This window comes from Eleutherodactylus coqui, chromosome 2 (genome assembly GCF_035609145.1).
Source record: "Eleutherodactylus coqui strain aEleCoq1 chromosome 2, aEleCoq1.hap1, whole genome shotgun sequence".
NCBI lineage: Eukaryota > Metazoa > Chordata > Amphibia > Anura > Eleutherodactylidae > Eleutherodactylus > Eleutherodactylus coqui.
Genome location: NC_089838.1, coordinates 148,049,404 through 148,062,471, shown reverse-complemented (window position 1 = coordinate 148,062,471; position 13,068 = coordinate 148,049,404). Strand labels below are relative to the sequence as shown.

The window sequence follows — 13,068 nt, the reverse complement described above, 5'->3', positions numbered from 1 at the left end:
TTTTTTTCAGGAATTAATTCAATTTAGAGGAGAAAAAGTAAAATTTCATATTTTTGCAAATCTGTCATTTTAAAGACATATTTTTTTCCTATAGTTTACATGAAAATCAGAATTTACACCCCAAAATGGATACCCCTATTTCTCCCGTGTTCAGAAATATACCCATTGTGGCCCTATTGTTATATCTGAGTCCACAACGGGGCCCAAAATGAAAGGAGTAGTCAGTGTCTTTCAAAACAGAAATTTTGCTTGAAGTCCTTTTAGGCCCCATAGCACACATGTAGAGTTCTTGAGCGCCCAAAACCATAGAAAACCCCCACAAATGACCCCATTTTGAAAACTAGACCCCTTAAGGAATTTATCTAGGGGTGTACTGCATATTTTGACCCCACAGTTTTTGAATGAATTCAAACCAAGCAAAAGGAAAAAATTGTGATTTTCGTTTTTTCGGCAATTCTGTCATTTTAAAAACAGCTTTTTTTTTGTACAGCACACATATGAAGGAAGACTTGCACGCAAAAATGGATACCCCTGTTTGTCCCGTGTTCAGAGACATACCCATTGTGGCCCTAATCTTATGTCTGGATACACAACGGAGCCCAAAATGAAAGGAGCGACCGGTGGCTTTTGGAACACAAATTTTGCTTGAAGTCCTTTTAGGCCCCATTGCCCACTTGTAGAGTTCTTGAGCGCCCAAAACCATAGAGAACCCCCACAAATGACCCCATTTTGAAAACTAGACTCCTTAACGAATTTATCTAGGGGTGTACTGCGTATTTTGACCCCACAGTTTTTGAATAAATTCAAGCAAAGCAAAAGGAAAAAATTTGGATTTTTGTTTTTTTGGCAATTCTGTCATTTTAAAAACAGCTTTTTTTGTACAGCACACATATGAAGGAAGACTTACACCCCAAAATGGATACCCCTGTTTGTGCTGTTTTCAGAAATATACCCATTGTGGCCCTAATCTTATGTCCGCATGCACAACGGGGCCCAAAATAAAAGGAGTAATCGGTGGCTTTCAGAACATAGATTTTGCTTGAAGTCCTTTTAGGCCCCATTGCCCACTTGTAGAGTTCTTGAGCGCCCTAAACCATATAGAACCCCCACAAATGACCCCATTTTGAAAACTAGAACCCTTAACGAATTTATCTAGGGATGTACTGCATATTTTGACCCCACAGTTTTTGAATAAATTCAAGCAAAGCAAAAGGAAAAAAATAGGATTTTCATTTTTTGGGCTATTGTGTCAATTTAAAAACAGTTTTTTTTGTACAGCACACATATAAATGAAGGCTTTCACCCCAAAATGGATACCCCTGTTTGTCCTGTGTTCAGAAACATACCCATTGTGGCCCTAATAGACTTACAGGACACATGGCTAGGCCTACAATGAAAGGAATACCCGTTGGATTTCAGGGTATCACTGAATAAATTTCAGGCCCCATTGCCCACTTATAGAGCCATTGAGCGGCCAAAACTATAAAGAACCCCCTCAAATGACCCCATTTTGAAAACTAGACCCCTTAACGAATTCATCTAGGGGTGTACTGCGTATTTTGACCCCACAGTATTTGAATGAATCTAAGCAAAGCAGAAGGAAAAAGTTACGATTTTCAATTTTTTTGGCAATTTTTTCAATTTAAAAACAGTTTTTTTGTACAGTGCACATAGGAATGAAGACGTTCACCCCAAAATGGATACCCCCGTTTGTCCCGAGTTCAGAAACATACCCATTGTGGCCCTAATCTACTTACAGGACGCATGGCAAGGCCTATAAAGGACGGAACACCTGTTGGATTTTAGGGCACAACTGAATAAATTCCAGGCCCCATTGCTTATGTGTACAGAATAAAGATTGACTCCCTAAAAATTCCCCCCCCCTCCCCCTCCGCGCCCTTTTTGGCGTTCGCAAATCTTAGATAAAAGTAAAAATGTGAACTGTGTAGTATTTCCGAAGACAGGGGTAATTACGGAGGCTGGTTGGAATGGGCCCATGGGGCAATAAAACCGGGTATCCCCCCCCCCCCCTCCTCTCATGCTTTTTGGGGGTATTTCATGACCTCAGTGGCGGGTATGGGGTGTAAAAAGTGGCGTTCCGTGAGTCTCCGTAAGCTTGATGAGGTGCGGCGGTCTCACACAGAAGGCGCTCAACAAGGTGCTCCTGGAACTGCAGGAAGGCGAGCGTTCCCGGGGCTTCTTGTAAAATACGTATCACAGGTAGCTGTCTGAATAACGCCGGGCTCACGCGGGTGCAGGCGGAATCCGCTTGCGGAGGCCCACAGCGGATCCCATCTGTGAGCCCGGCTGTGACCCTGCGTACGGCTGCGTAATGTACTGCGCATAACTGCCTACTCACACAGGCAGTCATGCACAGTACACCTTTGTTTGTATTTCCCGCACCATCGCTTAGCGATGACCCGGGTACCCGCAGCCCGTATACAATGTAGTTGCGTATGGGCAGCGGATATATCCACGACCATGGAGCACAATGGGCTCTATGTTGCCGATATCCGCAGTAAAATAGAACCTGCTGCGTTCTCTTTTCTGCGAGTGGATTACGCAATTCCGACCCGCTAATGTGAGCGGAATTGTGTAATCCAATGCGATTGATCTGCGTAATACCGTGGATCAGAAGCATGCAGAATCCGTAATTCCTATCCGGTCATGTGAGACCGGCCTAAGGTAGATCACTACCTTTTTATCACGTGACCGGGGACCGCTCAACGAGGCCACCCGTCACTGCTCCAGGCTCTCTGTGACCGTTGATCGCTGGGAGCAAGGAGATTTTAAGTTTCCTGGGCTCCCTGACTCCTGCGCATGTGTCCGGCTTTTTGCCGGCAATCGCATGTGCAGAATCCTGGAAGGTCCACGGAGGAAGATCGCGTCGGGATTCAAATACGCAGGCCTCCGGTAAAAAGTTTCATCTCCTCTCACCGATCGCATCAGTGAGGGGAGATGAAACTTCACATTTTTTTTTTTACTTTTACGTGATCGGCATTATTGGATAATGGCGAACACGTGACCAGGAACCGCTCACCGCGGACCCCCATTAAATCTCCATGCTCTTGGCTACGTTTTGTAGCCAGGAGCAGGGAGAATTTAAATTATCCTGGCAATCCACAGCTTTTGCGCATGCGCCCGCCATTTTGGCGACGGGCGCGTGTGCAGGAGCTGTGGTAAGGTCCGCGGATAAATCTGGGGGCCTTAGGTACGTACTTTCATCCTCCCTCACGGATATGATCCATGAGGGGAGATGAAACGTACGCTTTTTAAACTTTTAAAAACTTTTTTTTACTTTTTTTTTTTTTACTTTTTTACACTTTTTTTTCACTTTACATGATCACTGTCATCCATTGGATGACAGTGATCATGTCCCCGGTATAATCTCTCTGCTCCTAGCTACACATGGCAGCCAGGAGCAGAGGGATTTTAAATTCCCCGGGGCTCGAGCCCGTCTGTGCACGCGCCCGATGTCAATCATCGGGCGCGCATGCGCAGACGGGGATTCGGGTCCCGGGACATCGGGACACCGCTGAGGACTGGGGGTGAGTATTTTCACCTCCCCTCATGGATCCGATCCATGAGGGGAGGTGAAACTGACTTTTTTAAAACTTTTTTTTTAACTTTTTCGCGATCGCTGCTAACCATTGGATAACGGCGATCGCGGTACCGGGGACCGCTCACCGCAGTCCCCGCTGACATCTCCTGCCTCCCGGCTACCTACAGGAGCCAGGAGATTTTAAATCTCCCGCGCCGCCGGGCCTTCTGCGCATGCGGCTGACGTAATACCGCCTGGCGCGCATGCGCAGAAGACCGGCTTCGGGCCACGGAGCGGCAGGAGAGCGGGGAGCAGCGTGCCGGACCTGGGTGGGTAATTTCAGCTGCTCCGATGGATCCGATCCATCAGAGCAGCTGAATCTTTAACTTTTGTGTACTTTTATTTACTTTTTTTGCGATCGGCGCTATCCATTGCATAGCGCCGATCGCAATGCCGGGGGGGGGGGGGGGGGGGTGTCCGAACAGCCCGGGAAGACAGCTCCATGCTGTCGGCGACCTGCGGACACCGACAGCATGGAGCTGTCACGTCCACAGCCCGAGGGGCATTATTCTCTGCAGGAAGCATGTTTTAACGTCCTCAGAGAATAGAGCCCACTTCGGGAGGACGTAAAAACACTATGGGCTGGTCGTTAAGGGGTTAATTCTTATTTTGCCCGTGGACATGAGCCCTTAGTCAGGTTTTTATTATGGCTGCATACCTTTTTGATTATTTTTAAAATAGTTTGGTAACAAAAATTGTGTTATTCTAGAATGTTCTTGTGTAGAAGTGTGATCAATGCATTAACAAAGGGGAAGTAAGGATGCACACAAATTAACAGAAAGCTCTACTGACACTGTATCAGTCTTGTATGCTGAAGTTTTACTTTACAAAGAGGACATCTTCCAAGTGAAAAGGACAGATTCTCCAAGCATCAAAAAAAAGAATTTTATGAAACCGTTTGAGTGAATGCAGAGCAACCTCACATCCCCAAAAGTACACTTTTTCATTTTTATTTCACTTGACAGCAGTTATATAGCACCATTAAAATATAGTATTGATTTTTGAAGGTTATATACAAGGCAGTCTCTTATAGGACAATGAGTGCCAACCAGTTTTACAACTCATCAGTGAGTTTACAAGTAATAAATTGTTTATTAGAAGGCTTATTTATAGCTCGAAAGAAGGAAATTAGATCGGCTTGGCTGAAGAACCATGCATACATTTAATCTAAGAAAGTTGGCAAATAACCAGGCCAAGTTCTAATGGCATTGCCACACTGCATTAAATGACAGAGGTAGTTGTTCTTCAGGGCTCACTGTGCTGCATGAGGCTTCAAAAGTAACAACGAAGCATCCAAGAAGAGCATGCATCATTACTCCCACGGAGACAACATTGGGTTTTGCTGAAGCCATGTGTACGATTTAGTTGGTGCAGTTTTTCAAGGTTTATATGACAGGGCTCTGATGAGATATATAATATGATATTAAAAGAAACCCCTATAGCAACAAATCAAATTCTGCCTGCCATTTGTAAAACTGCAGCGAGCATCCGATTGCTGGGCACTGGCTCCTTAGCATGGTTCAGAATATCCGTGACAATGAGTTTATCATGTTAAAGTGGACAGTTGGGATTCACGAAATCACATACTTGGTGGACCCACCACTTTAAACAGTGATATCATTCATAAACAATCGGCAAAACTGGCTCAACAGCTGTCCCACGGGCCACCTCATATTGGTTGTTAACTCTTTACACAGTAGCGATAGTCGTTGAAGTGAATGGAGGCGGAGCGGGCTGGGATTGTTTGAGCTGCCCACCCCCATACACAGCAAAAAGGCATCGCCTAAATATTGAGCGGCTCCTGTTTACACGGTCCAATATTTGCTTGGGTTTTAGTTCTGCTATTTCTCACTCAGTGCTGTCGGCGGCTGTGTGTACACACTGCGATTATTGCCCGAATTCGCTGTTTGCAATGAGAATTTGTACGATAATCGCCCTGAGTAAAGGTACCTTCAGCCATCTGTCAAGTGTATACTTTTTAAGCATTAAAACATAATGCCTGATGCACTCAAACGGTTCAAAACTGCATACTTATGGGATATGAAAGCATAACATAGCAGGCTTTTCTGTCCCGTTAAAAAAAGTATACTTGACCTCTCTCTTTTTTTAAGCATTCCAGTGAATAGGATGCATAAAGCTGCATGTTTCCACACATTTAATATATGCATTTTTTGTTCTTAAATGCCTGAAACAAAAAATACATTAAACTACAAAGCTTTTAAATAAAGGTGATTTTAGAGAAACATACAATAAAGCTGTGACACGAACAACCCCAAGTCTGCCGTTAGGAGAACTTGTACTGTGTCCTATCAGCAGCCCTTGCCATAGTGACACAGAGGATAATGTACTACAATACTAATACACTACCCAATAACCATAAAATAGTAAAATAGCAACTCCCAAACAGCATTAAAAGAAAATTAAACAAACTTAAAAAAAAGAAGAAATAATTCATTATCCATGCGCCCGTTATAACCTCAAGAACTATTAACGGGTTATTCGGAGTATTCAATGTGAAGCTTACAGACTTTGAACGCTTCATGCCACAAGACATACCGTATATATATTCCAGGCGTGTGAAGGTAATATGGTGCGGGCTCGGAAGCTGGGCCTGCTCCATACACATCCAGCCTGAAGTTCCCAACTGAAGGTTATGCCGATAGCAGGCGTTAACCCATTAAATAACCTAGTCCATTCTGACAGCAGTATTTAAACAGGTTGTCTCTAAGATTGGAAAAAACAGCCATTTTCTTCCAAAAACAGCGCCACCTTTGCCCACGGGTTTTGGCTGCTTTTGCAGCTCAGCTCTCATTGACTTCAATGGAAATGAGCTGCAATTCCAGACACAACCCTATCGAAAAGGGTGGTGCTGTGTTAAGAAGAAAGGAGCCATGTGACCTGTCTTATTAAAATGTCAGCAGAAATACCGTATACTGCAGTACTGTACTCCAAGGCTCCTTTTAGATGAGTAGGAGTGAGCAAGTGAGTGCAAGAGAGCGAACAAGCTATAGGTGACTTCAGACGGTTTAGCCAGACAGATTCATCGTTGACTCGTTCAACGAGAATCATTCAGTCTTTCATATTAGCGAATGTGAAAGACTGAATGAGTGCTGATTGAATGGGGCAAATGAATGAGCCAATGAGGATTTTAACGCCAGAACAAAACGAACGAGAAGTGAACGATTCTCATTCGTCGTTCAGTTGATGGTTCGTTCACTTTCGCTCGTTTGAACGATAATAATTCAGTTTTAACCCCTTGAGTGGCGGGTTTCCTACCAGCCTGTCGTGCCCACCAGGGCAGGTTTTTTAAAATGGTCTAATCATTGAATTTCAACTAGTTTTGCAGTTGCGTCTCAAGAGCCATAACTTTTTCATTTTTCCATTGACATGGCCATATAAGGGCTTGTTTTTTGTGGGACAAGTTGTGATTTTTTAAACAGGGGGGAGCAAAAAAAGAAATGGGGAAAAAAGAAAAAAAGGGGCCATGTCATTAAGGGGTTAAATAATGCATTAACTTCCTTCTCTGGGTCATTACGACGCATGGATACCACATGTGTGATTGTATTTTTGATTTTTTTTACAAAGTAAAGGGAGACAAGTGTTTTTATTATTTTTTTTTATAATTTTTTAACTTTTTTTTTTTTTTTGTCCCTTTAGGGGACTTCCACAGGGACCCATCAGGACCCCTGATCACATTCCGGGGGTCCGATGGTGACAGCCCTTTACATGCTGCAGTGACAGCCCTTTTACATGCTGCAGTCACATAGACTGCAGCATGTAAGGGGTTAACAGCAGAGATCAGAGGTTTTCTCTGATCTCTGCTGTAAGAGCTAGTACCTAGCTGTCCTCTGACAGCTAACAACCAGCTCTCCCTGCCACAGAGACTATCGGCTTGCTTCTGACAAGCCGATGGTCTCTATGGCAACCTGTAAACAAACCAGTGCAGGAGATTGACATATCTGCAATATCTTCTGCTGGTTTTTCAAAGCCCTTGCACTGCTCTCTGTGGGACTGTGCAGGCAGAGCACACTGTCACAGCTTGTGGCATTGTGCTCTGCAGCTCCCATAGTCATACATAGCCCGGAAATCTTCCGGGCTATGCTGCTATGAGCAGTGGAGCTCGTCCCGGAAATTTTCCGGGCGTGCCACTCAAGGGGTTAAAGCACCTTAAGGTATAATTGATCAAAGTACAGTAATCTGTATGGTCCTTACTACTGAGGTAAGATCTTTTACCCAATGGCCTATATACCAACGCTGCTGGTCACATGCTGTTAGACATCAGCCCCACAGCAGATGGTCTCCTTGGTGCGCTCTGCCTCTTCACATGTGCGGTAAATAATCCTGCAGCCCACAGACACAGCGGAGATCTGACCTCAGCAGTGATAACAATCTAGACTAGTTTGTCCACTTACGCAGGGGTTAGGGTGTTTTATAGGAGATGATCTGTCAGGCAACAGATGCCCAACAGGTCGTCCAAGTGATAATTGCTCCTTTGCTGTTACACGGGAATGAGAACAGCTGACTGAATGGAGGCGAAGCTGGCCAGGGATCGCTCAGGCCGCCTGCCTCTATTCACAGTCCGCAGGAAGTCCTTCATAAGTGAACGACTGCCTGTTTACACAGAATGATATGTTCAGTTTTCTGCACGCAGAAACTGAACGGCGAACAAGACGTGAAAGACTTCCTGTTCAGTCGGTGCATGTATTTACACTGAACGATAATTGATCAGATTCTTGCTGGATCGTGGGAATCTGAATCGTTCTAGGGTGAGGAATCCTTCCCGATAGATAGGAAGAGGAGCAAGGAGAGCTTAGATAGGTGGTCAGCTCTCGGCCCTGTATTTAGCAGGCATTTGCATTCCAGGATGATTGCTCCCTAGACAAAGCAAGCAGTTAGATTCCTGAATACCTTTTAGGGTTTTTTTTCTATTTATACTACTGAATACGCTGGGTTTTTTCCTATTTTTTTTTTCTTTTTATTTCTAGACAACCACTTTAAGGGGTTAAAAAATATTGTAAAAAAGTGGCAGAGGGGACAAAAGTAAATTTCATCTTTTTTCCATATTTCCACCAAAAAATGCACAGAAATTAAATTTTAAAAAAATGTTTTCCCCCTCCGCTCACAAAATAGGTTTTCTCACCGCCATGCCTACTTACATAAGTTATGGTTGCGGAAATGCAACCATAACTTCTTTAAGTAGGCAAGGCAAGTGTTAAAAGAAAACAAAGAATTAACAGTCTGTTATGGAGGTGCTTTTAAGGGTGGAAGTAACCTCTGTAGCAGCTGCTCCCCGGGGAATTTACACCTTAGCTGAGAAGTAAACTGCAATCTAGTTTTCACAGGAAGGGATGAAGGAGAACTCTAATAACCAGTTCTCTACCTCTAGAAGATGCTGCCCACAGCCAAGAGAGTATATGACTCCTCACTGGTCGCATCTAACGGAGTAACTAAATCTAGAAAGAATACATAAACAACAAAGCTTAACAGGATGGCTGATCGTCTGGGACACGTTCTTGCACATTTCCTACACTCAGTTTTCCTCCAGGGATATGTTTAGATGGCGGAATTACTATAGAATTTTCCACGTGAAATCCGCTTATAAAAACTGCATTAAAATCCACTGCATTCTGCTTCGGTTTACGGCGCAAATCTGCGGTGCATTTCGACGTGGAAAATTGCGTTTCTGCGAGTCTCCACATCAAGAAGCGACATGTCACTTCTTGCCACAGAAGTGCTTATTTCCACATCAATTCCATATGCGGATTTCGCCCATTGACAGGACAAAATCTATGTGCAGCTTTACACCAAAAACGGGGAAGAATGTTGCAGACTTTGATGTGGTATTTTGAGACGGAATTCACCGCAGAAAATTCCGCTGCGATTCTGCTTTGTGAACATAACCTAAGGGTCAACAAAAGGATCCAAGCAATCAACAGGAATTATACATTTAAACAGAACATTTACGGGGTAAACTTTGCTCTGTAATGAAACGGTGATAGAAAGTATAAAATACTGAACCGTACGTTGCGTAGTGCTTCGTATACAGCTCTAAAAGCGGGCTGCTTATTATCATGGTATACACCTCGGTTTCCATGAAGGATAAAAATTCCATCTTCAGCTTCATTACAATTGCTTCCATAGATGCAGTGATCGGGACGGTAATTCCACTGGCAAGGGAAGACATAAAGACTTTCTGTTGTAAGGAAGTAAAAAGTAAAGCTTAGTTCTACATGGACAACAATGAAATTCATACATTCATTGCACATTTAGAGACTTTATGTACAACAGTTGATTGGTATCTATGTTAGTATTTCCCTGCACCCCCTGCTGGTGCAGTGTCTATACTGAGCATGTTCTGCTCCTTTGCATTGCACAGTATTATTTGAATTTGACTAAACGGTTAGAAAAGTGCTTGTACAATGTAGAGTGCTTTCAGTAGCAACAGACAAATAGAGTACAACAGTGTGTATGGAAGAAGTATTTTTGCCTTTATACCTTTAAATTAATAAACTCATTCAGGCCCATTTACACACAACGATTATTGCTCAAAAATGCAGTCAAACAACTGCAAATGAGCGATAATCGTCGTGTGTAAATGCGGGCTTCATGCACTTTTCGGCTGAACGATGATTTTAAGGTTAACTTAAAATCCATCGTTCAACCGCAGAGCAATAACACAGAACGCATGCTGTGTTCTTAGCGGATGCCAAGAGATTACCTTGTACTCGGTCGACGACCTGTGTGAGAACAATGCAGCTGTGTGCAGAGCACAGGCCACATGCTGTGCAAACAGCTTCCATAGGCCCTTTTACATGCAAATGAAGATGATAAAGTGTTAACGGACATTAGTGTCCATTAACACTTTATGCAAAATGATTACTTAAACTTTCAATCGTTTGAAAACGTGTCTTTGCATGTAAATGGGCTTCAACATATGCTCATAGCTTGAAAAGCCCCTATCTTACACCTAAAAAAAATTCACACACAGCTCTTCATGGGAGTCAGGCTATCCAAACAGAATACTTTGGTTATGCAGATACCTTCAGGTATCTTTCGTATAGTGCATACCAGTCTGCAAATTTTAAAATCACACATGAGGTGGTCTTAAGTTATATAATAAAGTTAGTTTTATGAGGGTAACATAAGGCTAATGTGCCTTATGGGCCGTGTTATAATGGCCTATCTTACACCTAGCATAGGCTAAAACTTAACTATGCAAAACATCACGATTGAGGACTGTTTTTAAGAGGAAAGTTTTTCCTCTTATTGGATAAATTCTTAGAAATATCATGTAGCATCATCCACAGTTTATAAGTTCACTGCAGACAAAGGCAGTGGGAGTTCACCACGGAATGGTGTTGGTGAAGTCTAATCTCAATCTCTGGGGCTGATCAACATAGACTCCCCGGCCCCAGATTGATTTGCCATGTACCAAGAACACTAAGTAGGGTGGCCCAAAAAAAACTCAACTTTCAACTACAAAGCAAGTCACCCCCTTTACTTTTTTTCCTTTTAACAAACCTTTATTTGGGGCAGTTTCAAGTTCTTATTAGAGATGAGCGAGCATACTCGCTAAGAGCAATTGCTTGATCGAGCATTGCCCTTAGCGAGTACCTGCCCGCTCGAGAGAAAATAAAAGGTTCGTCTGCCGGCGCGGGGGAGCGGTGAGTTGCGGCAGTCAGCAGGGGAGAGCAGGGGGGGCAGAGAGGGAGAGATCTCCCCTCCGTTCCTCCCCGCAGCTCCCTGCCCGCCGCTGGCAGCCGAATCTTTTCTCTCGAGCGGGCAGGTACTCGCTAAGGGCAATGCTCGCTCGAGCAATTGCCCTTAGCGAGTATGCTGGCTAATCATTAGTTCTTATGTCTATGACAAGGTTGCGCTCAAAGACCATGGGTTATCAGACTTGTTACTAATGACAAAGAAGATCAAAAACTGTTGCTTTAAGTTGTGGAAGCCAATCACAAGGCTGTTCCAGAATAGATTACCAAGAAGTCTGCTGTCCAGTCCTTAAGCACTGACTGACAAGGATTTGGGTCATAATTGTGACTATTTTCATATATTTGTAGGCATTTTTGGAGGAACAGCACACATGTGTAGATTGGCAGGACGAATGCCATTGTCAATACAAGAATAGTGATTCTCTTACAAAAGCCAATTGTTAATATTAATCCTGTAGCTTGTAGAGTTGGACGTCTTAAGCTCCATGTCTCATAATATACATCAGTTTTGAGCACCATCTTGCAGTTGGAATTTAAGGCTGCCTGTCCATGGGTGAGGCGGAACATCGCTAGCAAATGTTCCGCCACGAGGGAGAAATGACAGGTCTCCGCGGTGAGCCTATGTGATAGATAGGCTCACCGGAGAACTGCAGCAAATTGCAGCATGCCGCGATTTGAAACCCGTGAGCGGAGAATCGCTATGATTCTCCGCTCATGGACAGGGGGCTGCATTTTCCACAGTTAAGTCTATGGAAAGCATTCACTGCGTTACCTGCGGCCGGATTATCGCCGCGTATAACGCAGTGACATATCACCCGTGGAAAGTAGGCCTAAAGCTAAAAAAACACTTTACCCTAACATAACTATTAGCCAATGTAACAAATTGGGGAGGTGTCTGGCTGTATAGCTGCCACTTTATTTTTTGCCATAACTCTATGTGCCACCTTAACGCTAAGTATAATATTTTTTTCACTTTTTTTGTATCTTGCTGCATGTATATAATATACATAGTATATTTTGATCTGAAATGTCTTTTTTGATTAGATCTTTCTTGATATCTTTAGGGTTCATACAGGTTTTTAAAACATTTTTTCCATGACATTTTCATAACAAAATCCTGATTTTCAATGACACTCGCAGAACTCGAAATACACACAAAGGTTTATCTTTTTTTTTCTTATATTATATAACTAATTATATATATATATATTATATATATATATACACACACACACACACACACACACATACATACATACATACATACACATATACATACACACACACACATACATACACACACACATACATACATACACATATACATACACACACATACATACACACACACACATACATATACACACAAAAATAATAAGATACACCCTTCTAAGTCAAGCTATTTCTAGTTAAAAAAATTTAAAAAAATTATATATATATATATATATATATATATTTTTTTTTTTTAAATAAAAATATCCCCAACCATGAGAGGCCAGTTGAGAACTTTACAATCTGAAATATTTTTTGTATTTTTAAGACCGAGTATTGAGATTCTTGTGTGATTTTAGTTAGGTTTATCCAAAATAATGTCTTTCTACAGTGCTAAACACTATACTGGATTGTAATGGAAGAAAGAAATGGTTTTGGACAAACATAACTAAAAACACAAAAGAATCTTAGAAATTATTATTATATAAATCTATATGTCTTTTTGCAAAATGAACTTTCAATATTATCAACTGAGAGCTT

At 42.6% G+C, this 13,068-nt stretch overlaps 1 protein-coding gene across 2 annotated transcripts in view; it reads right to left on the bottom strand.

Moving 5' to 3' along the window:
* Positions 1-13,068, bottom strand: part of GXYLT1 (glucoside xylosyltransferase 1) — a 49,563-nt gene that overhangs the window by 8,927 nt on the left and 27,568 nt on the right. For both annotated transcript variants that reach the window (XM_066591744.1, XM_066591746.1), the window contains one exon: positions 9,625-9,794. In XM_066591744.1, coding sequence (XP_066447841.1) covers positions 9,625-9,794 — 170 coding nt within the window. The remainder of the gene's footprint in view (positions 1-9,624; positions 9,795-13,068) is intronic.